General features: G+C 41.4%; 1 protein-coding gene across 8 annotated transcripts in view; it reads right to left on the reverse strand.

Annotated features, from left to right (window-relative positions):
• Adk (adenosine kinase) overlaps positions 1 to 27,084 on the reverse strand; it is a 381,245-nt gene that overhangs the window by 109,116 nt on the left and 245,045 nt on the right. For all 8 annotated transcript variants that reach the window (XR_015637888.1, XR_015637889.1, XM_087585014.1 and 5 more), the window contains 1 exon segment: positions 9,405 to 9,575. Coding sequence is in view for 6 of the 8 variants with exons in the window: in XM_087585014.1 (XP_087441140.1) it covers positions 9,405 to 9,575 (171 nt within the window). In the remaining 2 variants the exon portion in view is untranslated.

Below are 27,084 nucleotides of genomic sequence, written 5' to 3' on the forward strand. Positions count from 1 at the left end.
CACACACACACACACACACACACACACACACACACACACTTTTTAAAAATTTAAAAACAAAACACAATATCATTGGTATAAAAAAGTAATCTTAAGATCATGAATATTTTAAGATCAGGCAGGCGGCTCTCTGAGTTTGTAGCCAGCCTGGGCTACAGAGTGAGTTTCAGGACAGCCAGGACTACACAAAGAAACAAGTCTCAAAAACAAACAAACAAATGAAGTAGTAAATAAATGATATCATAGTTGTAAAAAACAAATGTTTTCCTAAATTTGCAAAGGTTTTGAATCTTCTGAAAATGTAAAAGCAAATTCCTTCATTCCTTAAATGTTTAGTAATCCTGCTACTTTTCTGATAGTGGGAATACAGGGAAGAATGAAAGTCAGTGTTATGGACGAACACAGTCCAGTGTAACAGAAAACAGATGCCCAGTAACATAATTTAAGGAACTGTAAAACAGCACAAGCATTATGACGACACCCAAAGCAGTCACATTCACAGCTGACCTAACGGCAGGGGAAGGAGAGCTTCTGCCAGGTAGAGCTGAGAGGGTTAGGACAGGATAGGGGTATTGATTATACATGAAGTGTGGGGTCAGAATGTCAAACGAGTACAGAATAGCGACCCTTTTCATATTGAGGCAATGCTTTAATAAAATAAGCAAAAAGAGATGAATGCCCTAAAGAATGATCACTTTTAATTTCTGGAACAACAACAACAACAACAACAACAACAATAAACAGCATATATTATGTGAAATTACTATAATTGTAATTCATGTTACTTTACTATTTAATTAATATACAAAGTGAATCAAGATATTTAATAATATGTTAATTATAATAGATCATATTATAAATGTATGATATCATTATAATAAAATAAATAACGATTATTATCATTGGTCCTTCAAGACAAGGTTTCTCTGTGTAGCTCTGGCTGTCCTGGAACTTGCTCTGTATGTAGACCAGGCTGGCCTCAAACTCAGAGACCCCCTTGCCTCTGCTTCCTGAGTTCTGGGATTAAAGGTGTGTGCACCACTGCCTGGCATCTGGCATTACTTTTAATCATATTATAGAAATGAATTAGTTGGGAAGGACAGAAAGCTCGTCTTAATTCAGTTTAATTTTCAGAAAAGCAACCGATGTTTTGGAAATAAAGTGTCATTCCAACTACTGTGATGAATTCTATTCGATGGCCATGTTTATAAGCAGTCTATTATCAAACACTCACACACCATCACAAGGGGAGCGAGGAGAGGTGCTTTGACGGGGCTCTTGTCTAGCACCCGAAGGGGCTTGGGTTTGATCTCCAGCATTGCAAAGACAAAAAACGAAAAAATCAGAAAGACACTGCTGTTGAAGTCTGAAAACGTACGCGATTCACTTGGAGAGGGATTTGGGGAGGGATTTGGAACTATCTACAGACTGTAAGGGCTGTTCCTTTGAGGTACTGTGCCCGCTTCTAAGAATTCACCCTGAAGAAGCATCTCTAATAATACTGAAATACAGATCAACAGTTATTTAGTGAAAGACTTGTTTGTACTGTGAAATTCTGGGACTGCCCTAAGAGTGCACACAGTGTGTTCACACAGTGGGGAATCACTTGGCTCTAAAAAAACCAGAGATGCTGTGGAAGGATCAAGACATACTTGTTGAAAAAAAAAAAAAAAACCAGCCAAGTGCAAAGCAGACCTATACTGTACAGCTCTCTGTGAAACAAAGAACAGTGTTTAAAGAAACATGAATATGTGCCAGAAATTACTGAGATTTAGAAATATGTTCAGGGCTGGGGCCTAGTTGATTGGGGGCCTGCCCAGTCGGATGAAGCCCTGGGGTCAATCCCTAGCACCATATAAAGTGGTGGGTATAGGGTATAAGATCAAGGTTTTTCTTCAGTTCTGTGGTGAACTTGAGACCAGCTGGGTTATGGGAGAGCCAATCACTCAACACAAAGCAGGTTTGAGCTTTGAGAGAACGTGTAAAGAGACGGTGAGGGATGATGGGTGTTAAGCTCCTGATTCGACCTTCTGTATTCATAGGGAACCATAGAAATGGTTTGTGCACTAAAAACTACAAGTAGTTAGGAATGAGAAAGAAACAATTTAAGTAACCAAAACATTATTTTGACAATATATCCAGAGACTAAAGTAAAAAATGAGATTGGGGTTGGGGATTTAGCTCAGTGGTAGAGCGCTTGCCTAGTAAGCGCAAGACCCTGGGTTCGGTCCCCAGCTCCGGAAAAAAAGAAAAGAAAAAAAAAAATGAGACCAAAACAAGCGAATAAACCCAAAGAAAATCTGCACAGAAACGCTGATCTGAACTTCAGTTGGCACGCGGGGTGCCTCTGATTCAAGGTTTCTCGAAAGGTCACAAAGGTACACGCCCCAGGCTGGTGGCCATCTCACACCTGAGGAAGCACTCAGGTGGCTGACATGGGCGTTGAGCCCTCATCTACAAACTGAACACATTAATCCTTTGTCCTGTGGGTCACCCCACAGACCCACTCAGAGCAACAGTGAGAGAGAGAGAGTGAGTGTTAGGAAGACTTGAAGGAAAGAGTAAGAAGCTAAGCTGCGGTCATGTGATACAACGTTCTGTGTTAATTGAAATTTCATTTTCGTTACCAGGAAAGCTCAATGTGCCAAAATTCTACGGATCCCTGTACATTTCAAACACTCGGGTTCCCGTCTTCTTGGCTGCAGTTATAGCAACCTTAGATTTGACTGCACCACAGGCTCTCCTCAGGAGGAGTGCAGAGCTTCCTAGGAACAGGCTTGCAAAGGCGACGTCCACCATCAGTAGATGTAGCTGTTCCTCACATTCAGGTTGAAAGCGGTTTGGTAAAAGGGAAAACCGTTTATTCTACAGTTGGAATATACAACTAGGTGATAGTTCTGGAGTTCCTGCAAATGCTTGGGAACTCTATACCTTAAAGAATCAGATTCGACAAAAAGATGTACGGATAAAATACCAGAGTATAAAATATATATATTGGTTTGATGGAGTTTCTAAAACTTACTAATTACACAGAGGACCAGAAAACCCAAAAGACAGCGTGTGAATGAAGACGTGTGTAGGCAATGCACTTACAGGCGTGAAGGGGTGCCTGCATATCTGTCTGCCTGCAGTGGCGGGGGACGGCCCGCCTGCTGATTTTTAGGAAAGCTGCTCGACTTTTCCTTTGGAGACAGCCTGTCTCATTAGACTCAGACCTGGCCAGTTAGGCCAGGCTCTGGGGATCAATCTCAGTCCTTGTGCTTACAAGGCTTTACTGACAGTTCTCCCACTCTACGTAAACAAACACTGCTCATCAAGTCTCTGCTCATTCCCGGCATCACGTGACACAAAAGGGAGGAGAGGCTCACACATTCCCACTTGGTTCCATAAAAGGATGACTGGAGGCTGAGACAGAGCGACTGCTGTGAGCCCAAGGCTAGCCTGGGCTACCGTGGTACCCTGTCTTAATGCTATCATTTAGGTTCAGAAGATATGGACCAAACACCTAAAGCCAGTTTTACTTTGTTCAAAGTGTTCTGATGTCTCAAGTAACGCCTGTCTGTCCGGCCATTCAGCTTCGTCACTATCAAAGAACGACTCAGCAGCTCCTCAGAGACTGAACAACCAGCACAGAGCAGACCTCTCTCCACTGATCTGTAACTCACTGATTTCTAAGCCACTCAGAGAGAGACAAGAGGGAGGGAGGGAGACTGTGAGAGAAGGAGAGGGAGGAAGGTGGGAGAGGAAGGGAGAGAAGGAGAGGGAACAGTTAGGCACAGTAGTACCTGTAATAGTAGCCCTGTGGACGCTGAGGCCAGCTAGGCTGTGGAGTGAAACCCGCCTGACAACTGAAGCAGCACATGTTTAATGCCTACTTAGGAGAGAGTGATCTTAGCTTTCCTACTCTGTACTCTGTGACAGTTTAACCTAGTTTTCCCTGTAAAGAAATGGGAGTGCGGCAAAATCACCAGAGAAGGATTTGATGAAACAGAGCTATGGAATATCTTTATAAAAGTAAGTCATTTGTCAAAATACTATGCACAGAAGGGGGCAGGGTAATAAGCAATATGTTATTCTCAGTACATATGAAAGAATTCAACAGCGCTCTCTGGCCAATTTCAAGCTGTACTTTACTATCTTAAATATCTTAAGGTGCACTGTATGGGTGGTGTGATGCTTCACTGTGGAATTAAGTGGTAACTCTTGACAAAGTAGTCATTATCGGGAGATAATTGACCTTATTTGAGAGCTGTGCATCCTGAGGCAAAGTTGAGTGTACTTAATCCTGTCGGGTTAATTATCTAGTGATTAGGGAACCTTAAAAGGTATTACTCCTAAGAACCATTTTCAAAATGACGCTATTCAAAAACTTCTTAATTTAATAATGATGGAAAACAAGAACAATCAAGTTCTTTAATCACGTACAGGTAGACAATGACTACAAAGATGCTAGCGTGAGCTGGCATCAATAGATATAATTTATATTAGCTGCCTGAAGAATGGCCTTTATTAAGCCGATTGCATGTGAGTTTAGTTGAAAAATGATGTTGCTAAAAGAAAATGGTTCAACTCTGAAGATGTTAAAAAATTAATTAAAAGTATAATATCCAAATGTTTATAGACAAGAGAAGAAGAGAAGCTACTTTAGTCAATATAACCTATGAATCCAGGCATTTCATTTAAAAGTGGAAAATACAATGTAATAATAGGGTTAATCAAAGATTTTGTTTATTTAATTATTCATTTGCTTATTTTCTTGCTTTTTTTTAAAGGCAGGGTCTGGCTCTATAGCTGGCCTTGGACTCTTGGTAATCCTCCTGCCTCAGTCTCATCAGCCATCACACTGGCTTACTAAACAATTATAATTGAGAAAGGAAGGACATGTCTCAGTGCATTTCTGAATTTCATGGAAGACTACGGACAGATCTCTTGTCTAGAACACAAGAGACTCTGTGGCTGAACCCTGGAAAAAGTGGGTGGGAAGTGTCTTGGGGGAGAAGGAGAAAGAGTGTTCAACTTTAGAGGACAATATACTTCTAAGACATGCTATAACATGGACAAACTTGGAAAAAAATTGTGGGAAATGAGCCAGGGATGTCAGATAATTATCAAATGAAACATCGTATGAAGTATGTAGTATGAGCAAACTCATGATGATATGCAAAAAAGCGACTACCAAGGGCTGGGATGACACAATATGGGTGGAGTTATTATTTAATATGCACAGAGCTCCTGTTTGGGATAAAGGAAAAATTCTGCAAATGGACCACGGGAAGGTTTGTACAGCATTGAGGATGCACATAATAGTGAACTCCGTGCTTGAAAACGGTTGGGATGCTCAGCTTTGCTGATTGCTGCCTTCGATGTTGTCTGTCTTTTCAAACAGGAACATATGGCCCAGGCTGACCAAGAACTGCTGATTCTGACTTTACCTGCCAAACACCCTGAGTCAGGCCTGTGGGCTGTAGCCAAGCCAGCATCCCAGCAACTGAGTCCTCTCTGGGTTCCTGTTAAGTCCTCCTTACCACAAAACAATAAGGGAGTAGACACTTAGTAACTCACCTTGTCTACATCAGATCAATGATGTCTACTCGATCAATGATGCTCCTATTTTCCTTAGGATGTCTCTAAATTACTTTCAAACATTCATTTTTCTTGCCTTTGAGACAGGAACTCATGTTGCCTGGGCTGGCTTCAAACTTTTGATTCTCCTGCCTCTGTCTTCCAAATGCCAGATGTACAAGCACACACACTTCCTTCAGTGGCTTATGAATTCTATTTTCAGTCTGAAGTGAAGAGTTACTGTGAGAAGATTTGAAACCCTTTCAAATGCTGGGGCTTATTCCCCCTCATCATTTTACTTATTTCATAAATTTTTTCTGAGACAAGAGTTGCAATAAAGAACCCAGGCTGGTTTGAACTTTCTGTGCAGCCCTGGCATGTGTGGAACGCATTTGCAAGTGCTGCACTGCAAGCCGGTGCCACCACACACATCTTCCTTTTCTGCTACTCTTCACTCACAAACACTCGCTCCTCAGAATCCCCAAAGTTCCAACTCAGTTCCCTCAGTTCAAACATACTGCGTGGACACACGGCTTAATTCTTAATGCTACAGAGTCACTGGTTCTCAATCTGGGAGGTCAAAGGACTCAAGGGGTCGCCTAAGACCATTGGAAAACACAGACACTTACATTATAGAGCAGGGCAGCAGCAAAATTACAGTTATTAAGAAGCAGTGAAAGATAATCTTATGGTTGGGGGTCACAACATGAGGCACCGTATTAAAGGGTCACAGCGTTGGGAAGGCTGAGAACCACTGTAAGTGGTAAGTACGTTGGGACAATTGTTGTAAGCCTGTCTTTGACTTGTTTTACAGGGGATCGCTGATTGCTGTCTGTGAAGGAACAGGCGGGTGGGCAAGCTGCTTTCATTTACCTACTACGTTTCAATCTTAATTCATTTACTTCATGTGTATGGGAGTTTGGCCTGTGCGTCTGACTAAGAATAGCTGATCCTTTGGAACAGGGGTTGTAGACAGTTGAGGGTGCTGGCTGAGCCGTTCTCCAGCCCCTGGTTTTTATTTATTTATCTTGAGATAAAGTTTTGCCTGCAAGTTAAAGGTCAGTGTAGACCATACAGTCCCCTTGCTTCTGCCTCAGAAGTGCTTCAGGATGTAGTCACGCGCTGCTAGGCCCGTCTTGCTAAAGCATTTGGTTTTGAGCTAAGACTCCTGGGAAGTCGCTGATGCTAGTGTCCAAACCTTTCCAAAAAAAAGGAAAGGGACAACCAAGTTCAAAATAAAAGCTAAGTGTGCTTGGTATCAGCTGATTCTCATCATTCTTGGAAATCGAATATTAAGTAGATTGGGCGAGCTAGGGAGGGAAAGGAAGGAATATAAGATATTCACGTAAATATATATACACACATTTATATTTCTTGTTAACTACATTTTACATGGCAGTGCATTTTTACAAGAAAAATGTTTTCTTTCCTCAAGAACTGAAAATAATTTATCCTTATTACTAAAGTACTCAGGGAGAACAATGGTAATATGTTCAAAAGCTAAAACATTAATCTACTTGCACTTTGTAATCAAACACAGCATCCTCTTTATTGTCCCTATTAAACGGAAGTGCCTTAGCTGGTATTTCTATCTGATGAACACTTAAAACATGGATTCTGACATCCACCTTATTTGGTATCATTGAGGTGTCGAGTTACTTGACTTTGCATTATATGCAAATGCGGCTTCGTCCACCCTCACTGTTAAACGCAGGGCAAACATCGGTGTCCCACAGGGTAGCTGTTCATTTATCACAAGTCCTTTAAAGACTGCTTCAGTGAGATACAGAGCACACCGAGTCACCCAGAGCCACCTTCCACACCGAGTCACCCAGAGCCACCTTCACCCTACAATCCTATCAGGACAGATCTGACAAGGAACTTGGCTTCTAGCAGTTACTGATCTACTGTGGTGGGCTTCACTACCTTAGTATTTGCTGAAACGAATGTAAGTGAACGGGACTGATTCACAAACAAAAGAACGTTTTTCGACCTCACGTGGCCATGTGGCAGCTTACAGTTTTCTCGCCTAGATAGGAAAACATTATTTAATAATCTATAGGAAGACCTAATCCAATGTTGCTAGTTTGTAGAATCAATCTTTATAGAACTGTTAACTATGTGTAAGATAAACTTCAGTGTGAGCACATTCACAGCTGTGTGTGGCCGTCACCACTGTCCACGCATGCCCTGTGCCACCGGAATCCACTGTTCTAATGTTTGTCTGAGACTTTACTTAACCACCCCCACATGGTGCTGGGCTCGAATGGATGGAATTTCCCATGGTCAACAGTCACTCTCCCTCAGCTGCACCCCCATACCTACAACCCCATACCTACAGAGCTGCACCCCCATACCCAATGGCTGTTTGCTACATCTGACTCTTTAGGCTTTACTGAATGTTTTCAAGACGTTCATAAAGCATTTGTATGGAAGTTTCTTTTCCTTGGTGTTTAATAATATGCCATCTATATATATTAGAAATCTTGCTCATTAAAAATTTGATTTGCAGCTGAGCATGGTGGCTCATACCTTTAATCCCAGTGCTTAGGAGGCAGAGGCAGGCAGATCTCTGTGAGTTCAAAGCCAGCCTGGTCTACAGACCAGCAAGGACACAAAGAAATGCTGTCTCAGGTGTGTGTGGCTATTCTTGGCCATGAAAGTATTTAATTTTTGATTAATTCTAATTAACCTTTTATTTTTACATGGTTGCTTTGCTTTAGACACTTGTTTTTTTTTTTTTTACAGTGAAGACCATTTTGATATTATCAACATTACCTGTAAATATAAACGTCACTTTGGGGGATTATGCTTTTCTGTTTCCCTAAGTCTCTTCTTTGCCAAACTTCAGCATCAATCAAAGATAAATGCCTTTATATATAAATTTAGTCCTTTAAAATGTGCATTTATTTATTTATTTATTTATTTATTTGTTTGTTTATTTATTTATTTATTTATTTGACTATTTATTTATTGCATGTGCACACCAGGCCGCACATGTGGAGATGCCAGGGTGATCAATGTAACAGAAAACTTCCAACATTCATAAAAGTTCACCAATCTGGCTGGCATCACATGAACGTTCAGTTAACGCTCCCCCATTCTGTTTCATGCATTTTTAAAGTTTCCCTTGATTGTAAATGGGAGAAAATGCATCACTATTTAAAGAAGAAGCTGTAATAGCTTAAGTGAAATTCCACTGTGACACTTTCAACTATGACATACAAATAGTTAAAAAATAATCTCATTAGTAAATAGAATGAAGAGTATAATATCAATATTTACTCATAATTTATTGACTTTAAATAGCTTCAGATAGAAGATTTTAAAAGTGAGAAAAGAGTTTTTTTTTTGGTTTGTTGTTTGTTTTAAGTCTTGGTTGTGGTCATAGTTGTAAGTCATATATGCATTTGTGGAAGTGAAAAACTGTAGAGTAAGAAGGGTGAATTTTACTATATGTAATTTAATTCCCAATGATTTAATCTTTAAAAAATATTTTTTACTAACTAGCTATTCCTTAGGAAATATAGAAAAGAGTTGGGGATTTAGCTCAGTGGTAGAGCACTTTCCTAGTAAACGCAAGGCCCTGGGTTTGGTCCCCAGCTCCGGAAAAAAAAAAAAAAAAAAAGAAATATAGAAAATACAGTGCTAGAGAAATTCACATTGAGTGAATTTTGTATAATTATCAAGGACACTTACCCAAAACTTATTTGTTTTTTCACTTATACCCAAAATTATATTGTGCAATCCTAAACATACACACAGTCCCCAAACCGACAAACTATTTTTTATTTGATTTTTGGAGATAGGATCTCAGGTCATGTTTGTCTGAAGCAACTCACCGTCTCATTTCCAAAGAGGATGTCAACATAAGGCATGACTTCCATCAAGGCTTCCTTGAAGAACTGGCTAATGAACGGTGCGGACAGGTTAAGAGTGAAGGTCCTGTTGTTCTCGGCAGCATAGCGAGCCACTTTCAACACTGACTCTGGGGAGACGGTGAGAAAGAAGCCCTGGACAACGAGAGAAGGAGATGAAATTAGAACAGTCAGATTAAGTGAGAATGAGAGGAACTGTGTGCTTGTTCAGGAATGCAGAAATAAAACCTTAAATTTGGGATACGTATCCTTGACAATTATACAAGATTCACTCAAATACCAATGCTTGTACAAACTTAGTTATAAAATCCACAGCAAAATGGCTGTGTTTGTGTTTAACTAGAAACATCTTTATCACGTGAGCAATATATGTTTGGTACATGTCATTACTGCACAGAAACATTTCATATTAGATTTTATATATGCGCTACCAAGAACACATGGAACCTATAGAACAAAATTACTTACGAAAATAAAACATAAATTTCAGAAATACGAATGGAGGCAGATGGAATCCTAGCTTCTTATAATCGGTTATCATCTTTTCAGTGGTTTAGACATAAAGTTTATAAAGAGAATAGTTTGTATATTACCTTAAAAATACTTTAACTAAATTTATATGATGTTATTTTCTAGTCTTGAGATGGCATCCCCTACATTAACCAAATGAGGTCCTGGAGAACTCTAGAAGTCTAGAGATTGCAGGTGTGTAAATACCTGGATTTGTTAATATTTATATTTAGTTATAATTTTTACATAATAAGAAAATAATCCAGGGCTATAACATGAAATGAGTTTGGAAGTTATAAACCAAGAGGATTTAACAGATATCTATACAACATTTGTCCTAAAACAAAAGAATATACCTTCTTCTCAGCACCTCACGGTACCTTCTTCCAAACTGACCATATAATCGGTTAGAAAACAGGCCTCACCAGATGCAAGAAGACTGAATGAATCCCATGTGTCCTATCAAAGCGACACAGACTAAGGCTGGTCTTCAGTAACAACAAAATGTCAGAACGCCCACATACACATGGAAACTGAACAATGCTTTACTCAATGATAACTTGGACAACAAAGAAATAAAGAAATTAAAGACTTTTTAGAATTTAATGAAAATGAAGGCATAACATACCAAAATTTATAGAACACAATGAAAGCAGTGCTAAGAGGAAAACTCATAGCTCTGAGTGCCTCCAAAAAGAAACTGGAGAGAGCTTACACTAGCAGCTTGACAGCACACCTAAAAACTCTAGAACAAAAAGAAGCAAATACACCCAAGAGGAGTAGACAGCAGGAAATAAACTCAGGGCTGAAATCAACCAAGTAGAAACAAAAAGAACTATACAAAGAATCAACAAAACCAGGTGCTGGTTCTTAGAGAAAATCAACAACATAGATGAACCCTTAGCCAGACTAGCCAGAGGGCACAGAGATAGGATCCAAATTAACAAAATCAGAAAAGAAAAGGGAGATGATGTAACAACAGAAACTGAGGAAATTCAAAAAATTATCAGATCCTACTACAAAAGCCTATATTCAACAAAACTGGAAAATCTGGAGGAAATGGACAATTTTTGAGACAGATATCAGGTACCAAAGTTAAATAAGGATCAGATAAACCATCTAAACAACCCTATAACTCCTAAAGAAATAGAAGCAGCCATTAAAAGTCTCCCAATCAAAAAAAAAAACAAAACAAAACAAAACCAAAAAAAACAAAAAAAACCCAAAAACCCCCCCAAAAAACAAAAAAAAAACCAAAAAAACAAAAAAAACAAACAAACAAGAACAAAAACAAAAACAAAAAACAAAAACAAAAAAAAAACCAAACAAAAAACAAACAAAAAAAGGCTCAGGACCAGATGGGTTTAGTGCAGAACTCTATCAGACTTTCAATGAAGAACTAATACTCTTCAAACTATCCCACAAAATAGAAACAGAAGGAACACTACCCAATTCCTTCTATGAAGCCACAATTACACTTATACCTAAACCACACAAAGACCCAACAAAGAAAGAGAACTTCAGACCAATTTCCCTTATGAATATTTACGCAAAAATATTCAATAAATTTCTCGCAAACCGAATCCAGGAACACATCAAAACAATCATCCATCATGAGCAAGTAGGCTTCATCCCAGGTATGCAGAGATGGTTCAATATACGGAAACCCATCAATGTAATCCACTATATAAAAAAGTCTCAAAAAGGAAAACCACATGATCATCTCATTAGATGTTGAGAAAGCATTTGACGAAAACTCAACACCCCTTCACGGTAAAAGTCTTGGAAAGATCAGGAATTCAAGGCCCATACCGAAAATATAGCAAAAGCAACATACAGCAAACCAGTAGCCAACATCAGACTAAATGGAGAGAAACTTGAAGCAATCCCACTAAAATCAGGGACTAGACAAGGCTGCCCACTCTCTCCCTACGTAATCAATTCCTAGCCAGAGCAATTAGACAACAAAAGGAGGTCAAGGAGATACAAATTAGAAAGGAATAAGTCAAAGTATCATTACTTGCAGATGATATGATAGTATACTTAAGTGACCCCAAAAATTCCAACAAAGAACTACTAAACCTGATAAACAACTTCAGCAAAGTGGCTGGATATAAAATTAACTCACACAAATCAGTAGTCTTCCTCTACTCAAAGAATAAACAGGCTGAGAAAGAAATTAAATGAAGAGAGCCTTGAACTCACAGATCTACCTGCCTCTCTGCTTCCTAAGTGCTGGGATCAGTGGGGTGCACCATTACCACCCAGCTTAAGGATCTTAAAAGAAAGAACTCAAGAAGTTAAGACTCCAGAGAACTAAATAACACTATTAAAAAATGGGGTACAGAGCTAAACAAAGAGTTCTCAATTGAGGAATATCGAATGGCTGAGAAGCACCTAAAGAAATGTCTTAGCCATCAAGGAAATGCAAATCAAAATAACCCTGAGATTCCACCTCACAGCAGTCAGAATGGCTAAGATCAAAAACTCAGGTGACAGCACATGTTGGCGAGGTTGTGGAGAAATAGGAACACTCCTCCATTGTTGGTGGGATTGCAAGCTAGTACAACCACTCTGAAAATCAGTTTGAAGGTTCCTCAGAATATTGGACACAGAGCTACCCAAAGACCCAACTATACCACTTCTGGGCATATACTCGAAAGATGCTCCAACATATAAAAGGACACGTGCTCCACTATGTTCATAGCAGCCTTATTTATAATAGCCAGAAGCTGGAAAGAACACAGATGTCCCTCAACAGAGGAGTGGATACAGAAAATGTGGTACATTTACACAATGGAGTACTACTCAGCTATCAAAAACAATGACTTCATGAAATTCATAGGCAAATGGATGGAACTAGAAAATATCGTCCTGAGTGAGGTGACCCAGTCACATAAGAACACACATGGTATGCATTCACTGATAAGTGGATATTAGCCCAAAAGCTCAGAATACCCAAGATACAATTTACAGACCACATGAAGCTCAAGAAGCAGGAAGACCAAAGTGTGGATGCTTCAGTCCTTCTTAGAAGGAACAAAAATACAGGAGAAAATATGGAGACATAGTGTGGAGCAGAGACTGAAGGAAAGGCCATCCAGAGACTGCCACACCTGGGGATCCATCCCGCATGCAGTCACCAAACCCAGAAGACATTGCTGATGCCAAGAGGTGCGTGCTGACAGGAGCCTGATATAGCTGTCTCCTGAGAGGCTCTGCCAGGGCCTGACAAATACAGAGGCAAATGCTTGCAGCCAACCATTGAACTGAGAACAGGGTCCCAATGGAGGAGTTAGAGAAAGGACTCCTTGAAGGAGCTGAAGGAGTTTCCAACCCTATAGGAAGAACAACAATATCAACCAACCAGACCCCCAAGAGCTCCCAGGGACTCCAATCACATACGTAGCAGAGGATGACCTTGTCAGGCATCAGTGGGAGGAGAGGCCCTTGGTCCTGTGAAGGCTCGATGCCCCAGTGTAGGAAAATGTCAGGGCAGGGAGGAGGGCTGGAGAGGGTGGGTGGCTGGGGGAGCACCCTCATAGAAGCGGGGGGGGGGGGGACAGAGGAGGGAGTTGCCAGAGGGGAAACTAGGAAAGAGGATAACATTTTAAATGTAAATAAAGAAATTATCCAATAAAAGATTAAAAAGAAAAGTAGATTCCCCATAGCAAAACAAAACAAACCCAACCCAAAACAAAACAAAAAAACCCAAAACCCCAAAGATGATGTTTAAATAATTTTTTTAAAAAAAAGTATGGTTTTACTTGCCTAGCAAGCACAAGGCCCTGGGTTCGGTCCCCAGCTCCGAAAAAAAAAAAAAATATGGTTTTATTGTTGAGTAGAAAAATCCAGAATAAAACTAGAGACATATTGTAAACCAACGTTTCCATGAAACCATTTGAATCATGAAAAGTAAGTTAGAAGAAGGTTGTGGTTCTAATTACCAAGGGAGGGAATGTGGGCCAATAAGAGAACAGATGAGAGCAGACAGGAAAGGGGAGAACGGTGGAAGGCAAACAGGGAGACTGTGCGGAGAAATCTGACAGGGGCTGGAGGGAGGCACTGGGCAGACACAGGATGTGATGACTAGAGAAAGGCACTTACTACAGAGGGTTGAAGGACTGGGGAGAGAACCAGGCTAAGGAATATCAATCAAGCCCAGAGATTATCAGTGAATGTTGATACAGCCATCGGAAATTTACTGATTAGTTCTGGTGCACCAGGACCTGGACTAACACCTTCCAAGTTAGTGATTAATGTGAAACGTATGGCCTGTATACTGCTCATCACTCTCATTTAATAAATAGCTCCATTTTGATGAGAGACGGAGTTTGAGGACGGTTCTTTTCCAGGGGTTACTGTTTGACAGAGTGTGCCATGCAGCTCAGGCTGGCTTGGGCCTCCACATTCTATACTCTACCCCATGTGCGGAAAACGGGCGCAAAGCACCCGGTCTAGCTCTAGAGGACAGACATCAAGCATGCATTTGACCATTCCTTCTTTTCAAAGAAAGCAACCCAGTGAAGAAACAGAAGGAAAAACCAAGGGAGGTTCATCAGAGCAAAGAACCAGGGGAAGGGGCTGGTCTCAAACTAGGCGCAAAGAAGAGAAAACAATGACAACATGAAGAAATGCCTTTAAAGGGCTGTGAAAACCCCAGGCACAGTCTCGCACACCTCTACTTCTAGCACTTGGTGGGCGGGGCCTGGAAGACCCCAGAGTTCAAAGCCGGCCTAGGCAGTATAAATGAGACCCTGTCGGCCTCAGCGAAGAAACTAGTTACAAAGTATTGTGAAGTATCAACTTGTAACTGAAAGGCTAGTCACTCACATCATAGGCGGACACAGAGCTTTGAAGACGGGAAGAGAGAAACAGACCTCTTCCCAATGACTTTCATGGGTCGGGTTGATCATAGTTTTCTAAAAGAATAAAGTTTGGGGTAGTAGTCACTTGTATTAGGCTCTGTTTGTGAAAGGAGTTCTTATGAATTCAGAAGAATTAAGAGACTTTTTAAGCTGCATCCGTGTTGGGGTTCAGGACACTGTGCACCAAGATGTGGTGGTACCTTGGACATAGGAGAGAAGTGCAGAAGGTACTTCTATGGGAGAGTTCCCATTTTACCCGCAAGTAGGGTACCAGAGCCTTACGCTAGACTCCTGTCCCCTTCCTGCAGGTCAAAAGCAGTCTGGAAAGACAAGGTCAGCTCAATGCTATTTCCTTACCCATCGTTTGTTACACTTCTACTTCTTGCCTAATCTTGACTCTGTAGAAGATTATTTCTTCAAAATTTTACATAAAAGTTTCTCCAAAGCCGTGAGACTCCGCTTCTAAATGCTCCCATGACCCCTGAAAGTCCAAACACATTGTTGTTGTGCTATCGTCCTCTTGTGTCCCATGAGCGTCAGCCATGATCCTTGCAATGGCTATCACCAGTGATGCTTCTTCCTGGAATAGCATCCTGTTTTCTCCTTCGGAAATTCCGTGCCACTAATTCCTAACCACGATCCAATTATTCTAAAAGGTAATGTTTTAAACGCTGTTTAAAAAAAAAAAATTCCCAGCGTTATTTTCTTTAGACACATGCCACTTGGAAGTATGAGCACCCCGGCTGCGTTCCCTGCTATTGCAGTCACTAGGAGAATTAAATGAGGCGGTTTATATGGCATCTGCCTCTGTAGTGGTCTACCGCGCTTTTTTAGTCTTTTATTTAATGAGAAGAGTTTTAAAGCTTCCCTCTCTCATTTTTTCTCCAAACGGTTACAGCATGAAATAGAAACCTCCCAGAGCTAGCGTTCTGCCAGCTGTGGATTAACCGCAGACAGCCACAGAATGGTCTATATAAATAGTAACCTGGTCAAATGATTAGGCTTCTCACCAACTTCAGGCTGAGAACTTGATCTGAGCTCAAATACACATGACTGTAGTTTAAGTCACAGAGCGGTCTGCCCCCGGAGCCTAAATCTGGCCTGATTCCAAATCTATGTATGGTGTGTGTGTTTTCCCTTAAAACATAACATAACAGTATTGTAATATCCGTAGTTCATATTTGATTTTTGGTGAATTTCATACACAGGCAGAAAACATTAGCTTCTAAATGAGTAGTACACGTACAACTTAATTATATTTTAAAACACTCTCTTACTTTGTAAGGTAAATATCACAATTCAAACACGTTGGGATTTGTGCTGTAAGAGGCAGAGAGTGTTAAAAAGTGTGCCAACCATAACTTTTCCTCCCAGATTTATAACCTTTGCTGAGACGCGGACTCCGGCCTACTGCATGACCCAGAGTAAAAACAGTACTGCTACAAAAGAACCGTTCTGTTCATGTCAGGTTTGTAATAGAAGCAAGTCAGAAGTCTGTATGTGTGTGCTCTAGAAAAACACTCTATATATCCAGCAAAGTCTTGGGCTTTTGTAGTTAGAGGTGTCAGTTTACACAGTTAGCTCTGTATGTCTCTCGAAGCAACTTAAAAGACAGCTTGCTTATTTACAGATGGGAAATGCTTATCAGGGTTAAAATCACAGGGGGACATCTTCATTCACTACAGACAAAAAGGAGGAAGACTGGGGTAAAAGCCATTTTAGCAAAGCTTGACTAACTGCCTGGAAATCTTAACCACTCTAAGCGACTTCTCAGGGTATATTAAATATAGTAAAAAAAAAAAAAAATACACAAAGACAAAAGGAAAACTTTTTTTTTTCTTCCTCTTCACCAGTATTTATTTCAATTCAGAGTTATTATTTGGGATTCTTCTTAAATGTCTTTGCCTGAGAATGTAAGATTTGGAATGATACCCGTTGCCAGTTACTTGTGGTATGAAACTTACATGTGTGTGCACACAGACACCTATGGAAGTATGCGTTTTTATTGATTCAAACGAAAAGTGAACAGTGGGGGTGTTGTCCAATACCTGCAATCCCAGCACTCAACACGCTGAGGCAGGGGGTTCAACAGTTCCATTATTGTGTTCACAGAAGCTTCAAGGCCAGCCTGGGCTAAACAAGACCTTGCTGGGAACAAAATCACACAAGCATACTGAGTGACAATGACTCTGGCCAAATGGTCACACGAAGACAAACTAGGGTGAGAAGGGAGAGCTTCTCTGGGATACTCTGATCAGGGTATTGTAAGAGGGCAGAAGCAAACGACGTCTTCATTTACTGGGACTCACTGGTGTCTACCCAGTCCTAAAGCACAGACAGGCACTAAAGCTCACGTGGCAGTTGAGTGGTTCCGCATCCTTCTGCAGGTCACATACAAACAGCAAGCAAACGCTCAGGGTGGCTGAATGCTAAGAACTTGTAGCATATCCCCACCCCCAGACACATACCCATATGAATTCTAGTTTGACTAAAATGTTTTTTTAAATATATAGAGACTCTATCACAAAAGAAAAGTAAATATCATACTTCTGAAGTATGGAATTATTTCCAAGGCCAGGACTAAAGAAATAACTTGTCTTAGAAATGTTAAAATCCTCGCTCACTCAAACAGAAGACTGGGGAAGGTAACAAAGGGTAAATAAATATATCCACTCTGTAAAGAACGGGGAAAAGTAGCTGTGAAGGGCATACTGTTCTGAGTCTGAGCCTGAGGTCATCCTAGGTTATATCCTGGTCCCATTAGACCAGTCTGACTCATGTCCCTGAAAAGAAATTCCTAGCAGACAAAAGCTCTTTTCTAACAATCAAAGAAACAATGTTTAAGATGGTGAAACCTGGAGCTGAGATCAAGCTTGAGGCCTAACACATCCAGGCCAGCATTCTGTCAGTGAGCAGCAGTCCCCGCCTGAAGCAGACACACAATACTGCTGAAAAGAGTAACTGACAGCCTTAGGAACGATCTGAAAACACACAGGGAATGCTCAACAAACCCATACTCTAGACCCAAGAATTCTTCTGACAACTTGCTTGTATGCTGGATCTGAAAATCTCCCCATAGGCTCACGACTTTGAACATGTCACTTCCTCCTGGAGGTGCTGTCACACGTCGGGCACAGGCCTATCTGGCAGAGAGAGGTCAGTAAGGACAGATATTTGAAAGGTACACCCACTGTATTCTGGCCTGCGCTTTCACCTTGTGGGTTTCTGAGTAATCAAACCAAACCAGGCCAAAACAAACAAACAAAACCCAAAGCAAAACGAAACAAAACCTAAGAAACAGGACCCCTTTAACTGGGAAATTTTATGTTAAAATAAAATACATTATTAGCCTGCCTTTTGAAAATGTTTGAATGTTGCTATTGTATTTAAATCACATGGTAAGTAGTTTATAATATCTCTAGGGAAAAGGGCTACTGTAGGGAATATTTTGCAGACATTATAAACGATGGGAGCTAAGGCGTAAAGGGAAAATGGTTATGGTCCATATTTGTTTAGTAAAACACACCACAGAAGCAGTATATGTACTGTTGTTAGTGTGATCAGAAATTATTACATCAATGGTAAAATAAAGAAATAGCTGGCAGTGGTGGTGAATGCCTTTAATTTCAGCCCTTGGGAGGCAGAGGCAAGAGGAGGATCTGAGTTCGAGGCCAGTCTGGTGTATAGAGGTGAGTTCTAGGACAGCCAGGGCTACACAATATAATGAAACCCTGTCTTAAAAAAGAAAAGAAAAGAAAAGAAAAGAAAAGAAAAGGAAAGAAAAGGAAAGAAAAGAGAAGGACTGTGAGGAAGATAAATGAAGAACAGAGATGGGAAAGCCTAGGTATGCAATTTATCTGTTGCTCCTAATCTATTTTAAACATTAGCGATACGGTTAATTACGCTTGAGATAAAGACATTTAAAACAGAATTAGTTTGTTCTGTTGAAATGACTACACAATCAGAAGATATTTATAAATACTGAGAATATTAATTCAGTAAGCAAGAGTAAGTACAGAAAACTGGCTGGGGATAATTCTACATTTCTTCTTGCATGAGGCTCGAAAAGGAAGAAGCTGAATGTGCAATTAGTGACTTCAGTAAATACAAACCACTATTTACAGAAACAGAAGGGAACAAAAAAATATATACTCAAAAAATCAGGAAGAGAAAAAAGAACAACAGAGTCCCAGGAAGCCTAGACTAGCACTACGGAGGGAAGAAGGCGGAGTGCCAGATGCCTGTCTCGAGATATACCACTGTTGTCTGTTTAAAGAACAGAATTAGCCTGTTTTCAGTGCTGTAACTAAGGTGCCATGGTAACATCAGTTGGAGAGCAGGGTTGTGAGAGTGAATAAATTACAAGTCAAAAATAACCAACCCAACACCCAGAATGCATGCTTTTCTCCTCTTAGTGGCTGCTGCATGTTCTGTCAGTCTCCCGGAGATCAAATAAAAATCACGACAAACCATAGTTTATTGCTGCTGAAAGGATAACCCTAGTTTTGACAACCATTAAGGTAACACATAAACCATTTACAGTTTCCATACTGTGATGTGTAGTGTTTCATGTGAATGACGGCGACTGAACTGATAAGAAGTAACTACAAGAAACACACCAGTGAACGCTGTGAGCTTTGCCACAACATTCGGAACGCGACGAGTCACAGGGACAGAAGAGAACGAGTCCTCAGTCTTTCTGCCCGTGCAGACCATAGAGACCATGATGCAACCACCCATTTCTCAAATATCTGTGGCTTTTCAATGACTAAAATACCAGCAACTTTAAGTGTACCATGTTTACCAAAAATGAAGAAGCCAGTTTTCTTTGATCACATGAAGTTCCTCAAATATAAACACATGAGCACCCAAATAACCAAAACAAAGACATAAAGCAGGAGGCACAAAGGCGTTGTCAACGGAGTATGGATTCTAGGAGGGCAACATCTGTGAATATTTAAGCTCACTTTGCTGAAAGAGAGGATATGGGATATCCTAGAAGTCTGTTTGAGGGGGAAATATATAGGGAAAATGTACACCAAACTAAAACACACCTCGAAACACTATGTAGTGTAAACACCCACACTAAAAACAAGGCCACACGGTCTGGGGAGACGGCTCAGCACCTAAGATTGCTGCTCTGGCCGTGGACACTAGTTCAGTCCCAGCACCCACACCCACACCCACGCTTGTCTGTAAGCTTGGCTCCAGGGGATCAGATGACTGGCCTTTGCAGGAAACTGAACTTAGGTGCTCAGATCAAACATACAATAAATACTCTTTACAGTTTTACATAAAAAGGCTACACCAATCCAATAGTTTTCAAAAGTTAGTGATAGGGATCAGGAATGGTATGGAGAAGTAACATGAACGGGAGCTGTAACCAGGTCAAGTGACTGCAGCTCAGTGAGACCTCAGGAGTGAGACCTCAGGAGCTGGATTCTCTCCACTCCCTGTGATGGAAACTGAGGACTCTGGCTTTCCTTCCCTCCCTTCCTTTCCCTTCACTGGCCTTGAACTTGTGGGAGGAAGTAACCCCAGTTAAAAGTAGCTTGCTTTTAAGTTTTGCCGACCTGCCCCTCACTAACTGTTGGGCAGTTAAACATCTCGACACCTTACTGTTCTCATCTCTAGCCTGGGCATCATAAAACTTCAAGGCTGTAAGAATTAGATCAGAACACAGCATAATGCAAGACACCAGACTATGAATTTAGGCATATGTATGCTGTATTAATATATTACCATAGGAATACCAAGTATTAAAAAGTGCCCTCCCTCCCTTAGGAATGACAAGTTCTTTTTACAGCCGTCAGTTAAAACGCTAAACAAAAATGTGCTCTTTAGCTGAGGCCCTTTGAAATATAAATACATAAAACAAACCCCATCATTCCCTTTCCAGAGACTCTCCAAGCCTCTTCTCTCTCCTTGATTTAATCATCCCATGTCCTGCTGACAGATTAATCACCCTAATCATTCTTCTTTCCCTAGTAAATTAAATCCAAATGCCTCACACCCCAGCACTCAAACTCTCCACAACAGTGATCCAACTTACACAGCCAACTGGCTGCAAGCTCCCTGTTTCCACGACACATGTCCACACTGCAATCACACAAGCGCTCTGTCTTTCCCAAGATCAATCTTCTGAGTTTTTACAGTCTGTGTTCCGTCTGAAATGTCCATCGCGACCTGCTACCTCCAGGGCCTTGGCCTTCCTTCACCCCACAAAGAGATCCACTCACTGTTCTTTCAACTTCCAAAATGGGCAATATGGTCGGTTAAGTGATCTTATGTCCTTAATAACATAAGGGTCTCAGATTTGTCCCACCACCTTTAAAGGGAGGGCACATCCATTTTGTTTTGTTCCTGGAGAAAAGAGGACAGTGCAACAGAGGGTTTTTTTTTTTTTAAATGAATTCCTCTGTCACTGAAGTGCTTGCTATTTTGAAAACAATGAAAATTAAAGACTGATGTATTTTTACAGCCGTATAGAAGAGTGTATGCATTTCAGAGTTAGGCACTTCCTTCTAGTTCACAGGTCTGAGACTTCCTCAGGCCATAGAACCTTTCTGGTTTGTTAGTTTTTGCGCTATCCTAGCAATGCTTAGCAGTTCTGCTTTGCAGCACGTAGGTCCAAACGACGGAATGAGTGCCACCTTAACAATCTGATGCAAGTTTGAGAGAAAACACCATATAAACTGAGGAAGAAGGAGAAATCTCTGAGGTCACCACAATATATACTACAGGGATTTGTGAACTTATGGAGCCTTTCATTCCAACCAAACACTGCCGTTCTCCTTCCTGCTGAAGTGACTTTCAGAAAGTACTACCTTCTAAACTGTTCCCTCGCTATGGCATCATCCCAGAGGAATTCAGGTCAATCTGATGCTGAAACGGATGCAAAAAATATCCCGGAACAACCTTGGGGGGTTCTCTCTGGGATGCCTCATGTTCAGCTTGGACACTTAAACATTATTCGAAGAAAACACCTTAATGTAAAAAGGCTTGAGAAAGCTGAAGCCATTCATGGCTATAGTTTGTAGAGCATTTAGGAAAAAAAGAAATAATTTTCTGTGTATGAGGCTGCACAAGTAAACTTGTACATTTGGTGGCATTCTGGAGATCAGTGAGAGCGTGTTCTGTGGAGAGACGGCCCTGAGAAGCAGACCGTAGAGCTGTGGTGGGGTGACGTAAGCCTTCCGCAGAGCTGACACTTGGCCACAGTCTTAATTATCTACCTTATAGATGGCGCACTCTTTCTCTGCTAACTAATATGCTCCACACAGAAAAGCCTTTCACTGCCCTAAAATGCGAAAACGATAGCCAGGCATCCTTCTACTTTCCGATATCATCTCCAGCGGTCCACACTGATGAACTTAGAATCAGCGCCGTGGGCTCCTCGCTAACCCACTAACAAAGCCTGTGCCGGTGATACCCTTGCACGTGTTGGCGATGCTGTGTTTACACGCACCATGAGTCTGTTGCTTATCTTCATTTCACTGTAAGAAGAGGCTTTCTGCAAAGGGTTCCACAAATATTTAGCTTTGCAGGCTTCATGGTTCCTGTTGAAACTACTCGCCTGTTAGTAAAAATACTTAATGATGCTACAATACAGAAAATGAGTATGCCTGAGTCACAATAAAACTTTATTCACACCAGTGGAGTCATTCTTGTTGAAAACAACTTAGATAACAACTATGTTGAGAAATTTCTACAGGAAATTCGCTAGCTAAGGAAGTAAGAGAGTGTACTTTTCTTTTTATAGTAAAGAACATTAAAAAATGGAAAATGAAGGGCTGCAGAGATGGCTCAGGTGCTAGGAGGCCTTATTTTGCTTGTGCAGAGCTCATAGGGGGTCCGCTTCCCAGCTCCCACACTGCAGCAAGCAACCATCTATGACTCAGGTCCAGAGGATGTGAAACATATTTCTGGCCTCTGTAGTCATTGCATGCATGTGGTACAGAGCTATACGCACAGAAGAAAATGCTCATATATAAAATAAAAGTAGACAATTTAAAAACTTGAATTTTTTTGAATGATTTATTTTACTTGAAATTCATCGATGTTTTACATGCATGTGTGTGTGAGGGTGTCAGAAGTGCTGGGACCGGAGTTAGAGACAGGTGTGAGCCACCATGTGGTTGCTGGGAATTGAACCCAAGTCCTCTGGAAGAACAGCCAGTGCTCTTAACCACTGAGCCATCTCTCCAGCCCCAGCATCTTATTTTTAAGTGAGAATAATTATTTTCTGAAGCTGGCACTAAATCCACACAGGTCCTTACAGTTGAGTATAACCATTTACTTCCAAAGGGTAACGTGTCTATTTTCCTCTCCTTAGCCTGTGGTGCTAGCTAGACACTGGATCCTTCGCCTGCTGGATGCTGTGATGTCTCCTGCACTTACTCTGACTGTGTCGCTGCTGTATGCTACCTCAGTCTCTACCTGATGCAATGCTTAACTTTACTGAAAACAGACCCTTTGAATGGATGTGACAGTGCAAGTCTGTAATCCAGGGAGGGGGAAGCAGGGGGATCAGAAGTCCAAGGCCATCCCCAGGCTTCACAGCCAGTCTGAGGGTAGCATGGCCGCCATGAGACCTGGTCTCGCACAAAAGCAAAAGCACTTCAAGGCAGACCCTCCAGTGTTCACATAGAGGGCAGGCCCCTCTGCTTATTCACTCTGAGTGGGCTTCTCACTACTGGGTTCAGAAAAACTGGCAAGAACCATAACATACAGAGGTTGGCACGGTCAGTTTTTCCTGTAATCCAAATATTCAGGAGGCTGAGACAGAAGGATTAGGGCAACTTTGAAGCTAGCCTGGGCTACAGGATAAGACCCTGTGTGAGAAAAACAAAAAGAGACATTTAGTTAAAAAAGCAAAACGAAATAACCAAGAGCTAGGCAGAGTGGTCAAAGCTTTTGTAACCCTGGCACTCAAAAGGCTGGGAAAGACAACTGTAGGCCTCAGAGTGACTTGAGCTGAGGTGTGTGACGCTGCATCCTGAGGGTGTCATGAGCTGAGGTGTGTAAGCAGCACATCAAATCAAAGAACCGACCCTCAGGTACACATTCAGGTTTCAGGAACCTGGTCTTGGCGTTCGTTCTAGATTTAAATATAGGGAGGGCGCTGGTGCTGGGGCGAGGGAGAGCACACGTGTAGAGCGACTGCCAACACACGCAAGGCCATAGCTTACATCTGCGCCCCCAGTTCTCCTTCCCCACAGCCTTTGGTTGCCAAGGTGTTACACCTTTGGTTCCAGCTCTGGCTTATTTTATGGTGAATTACAGCACTAAACACCTTTTATGCTTGCCAAGCAGGCTGTGCTGGTGACCAGCCTCAGAACCCCAGGGAACCTCCTGTCCCCAATCCCCAGGGCTGGCCTAATGGGGCTGTTGTCACCGCAGTCAACTCTTTTATGTGGGTTCTGGGGCTCACACTCAGGTTCTCAGGCCCGGACAGTGAGAACTTTACCGGCTCCATATCCTCCTCTTTGTCTTTATTTTTAGTAAAAGTAAAACTTGCAGCAGTATAGTCCCCTAAATTTTGTCTTTGGTTTTTAAAAATATATACCATTTGGACAAGGTGGCTGAAGTCTGTAATTCTAGCACCCTGGAGGCAGAGACAAAGGACTAATGCAAATTCAAGGTAATTTTGGTCTAAATAGCAGGTTGTAGGCCAGCCTGAGTTCTATAGTAATAACCTGACTCAAACAAAACAAGCAAATAAAAAAAAGACCCAACACACAATAAAACAGTATGTGACCTGGTCCCTACCTCTCACACCCTGCAGGTTAGAGATATTAATACTCGAATTCTGGTCTGCTAGCTATTTTACTCAATCTTCATAAACATCTGTTTTTTTTTTTCATTTTTAAAAAATAGGCAGGGGACTGGATTAGAGGACCACCAATACTCCCATTTCAAAATTTCTAAAGTTAAGTTCAAAAGTCTTTATGAAATACAGGTAATGATGTGTAAGCCATTCGGACAACGTAACCTCATTCCACAATGCCATGTAATCATTATTCATTCTGTCATTCATGAAATGCTATCCCCAAGGGGCCGAGAGTGCCCAATGGTGGAGCACTTGTTTAGCATATACAATTTAGTACAGTAAACACAAAACATAATAAAACAACAACGTCCTCACACCTCAGCAGCCACCCTCTCTCCTTTCTGCTTCAATGGATGTAGCTATTCTGGATATTTCAATAAATAGCGGAAATGACGTGCTTCTTGCACTTACACAGTGAGTCAGAGGTTCTTCACAACATAGCACGTATCAGGGCTTTCTCTGCTCTCTCCTATACAAATAATATTCTATTATATGACTCTATCACATTGTGTTTCTGCTTATGAACATTTAGACTGTTTCCATAGCTGAGTTTACAAGTCTCACTTTTAGAACCAGTAAAATGATGTGCTTTTGAGAAAGGTTTGGGATCCCCTTTAATCCACAAAGGGACAAATCTCAATGAGCCAGAAGTGAAACTAGTTCTAAGTTTGATTCGCAGAACATTAATTTGAAATTTCCGTAAAAGTTAGCAAGTTCTACGTGTGGTGAGAAAGTATAAGAAACTCTGAGAAACCAAGGCTGTCAAGGCCACTTATGCCTTAATCCAAGGTCTCAGGAGGCTGAGGCAGGAGGATTAGGGCAAATGTGAAGCTAGCCTGGGGTATAGGGTAAGAAGACCCAGTCTTAGAAAAACAAAGAGACGTAAACAGAGAACACGAATGCCCTTACAAGTGCCCATAGTGAAATGACTATTCCACTGAGGTGAGCTTAAGCAGTTTAATTTACTAAAACACGAAATGGTGACTTATCCCCAGTTACGACTCTACGGGTTTTAAAAATATTTAGAGTGTGTGTGTGTGTGTGTGTGTGTGTGTGTGTGTGTGTGTGTGTGTGTGTGAGATACACACACACACACATGCGTCAACTTGACACAAGCTAGAGTCATCAGAGAGAAAGAACTTGATGAAATGGCCCCATGAGATCAAGTTTAAAGGAATTTTCTCAATTAGTGATCAGTGGGGCAGGTCCCAGGCCATTTACAGACTTGGTCATCCCTGGGCTGGTGGTCCTGGATTCTATAAGAAAGCAGGCTGAGCAGGCCATGTTGAGCAAGCCAGTCAGCAGCTAAGCAGCACACTGGATGGCCTCTGCATCAGCCCCTGTCTCGGCTCTGCTTGAGCTCCTGCCCTGACTTTCCCAATGATGGACTGTGATCAGGAAACGTAGGCCAAAAAACTCCTTTTCCTCCCCAACTTATTTTTTGGTCATGGTGTTTTGTCCCAGCAGTAGAAACCCTAACTCAGACAGTGTGCGTAGGTGTGAGCTCACATATGTCACAGCAGGCTTATGGAGGCCAGAGGTAGCTGTGGGAGTTAGTCCTCATTCTACCATGGGGTCTGGCTGAGCACAGGTTGCCAGGCTTGGTGGTAACTGCCTTATCACTGAGTGGTCTCGCTTGTTTAAAATTTGAGCTTAAAAATGGCGGAAGTTCTGGAGAACTGCCTTGGCTCTTGGAAGTTTCTTTCTTTTTCCTTTAAATGAGAGTATCACTTTCTAAATGGAAAATGACTACGCCAAAAGCTATTGTTTTATCACTATGAGTGACCAGTGTTTTTACTTCTGGTAAAAGGCAGATTTTATATCACTTTCAGGGCTATGGGAAAGAACAGGGCTGTCAGTAAATGTACTTATTCTGACTCTGACATTTTCCTCTTGGGTGCTGCCAGAATGTCATAAAGAGAAGGTGTTCTTAGACGTGAATAATTTCTTCATGGCCGACTGTGGCTGCATCAATCTCCACCCGCTCACAACAGCAGCACAGAAAGCCAGCAGCACACACGGCGCTTGACATTTGACAGAAAACCTATCGAACCAGCTTTTCACTTCACGACCCTGAAAGTTTTGTAGGCCAATTAAATGGTTTTCAGAAAACGTTATTACCTAGATATAGACATCGCTAAATTATAGGATTTGAAGTCATTTTTAAAATGAGGTATGTGGCCGTGTGAAATTTAAATGTTACAGGACACAGCAACCTGCAATTCCACAGTCCTCTGGGTGATTTTTTTACTGAAAACAAATGGTTAAAAAAAAAGTTTCAATCGAATCCACCCATTCTTCATTGCCAAGACATGATAATCTTCATGAGGAGGATCAACCTGGCGCAGCAGTGGACAGGGTTGCAGTGGCTGTCCAGGAGGCGAATCTCTGGGATTATCTGGATCAAATGTGAGAGTAGTTTTGTTGCAGCGGT

This window comes from Rattus norvegicus, chromosome 15, assembly GCF_021556685.1.
Source record: "Rattus norvegicus strain SHRSP/BbbUtx chromosome 15, alternate assembly SHRSP_T2T, whole genome shotgun sequence".
Classification (NCBI taxonomy): Eukaryota; Metazoa; Chordata; class Mammalia; order Rodentia; family Muridae; genus Rattus; species Rattus norvegicus.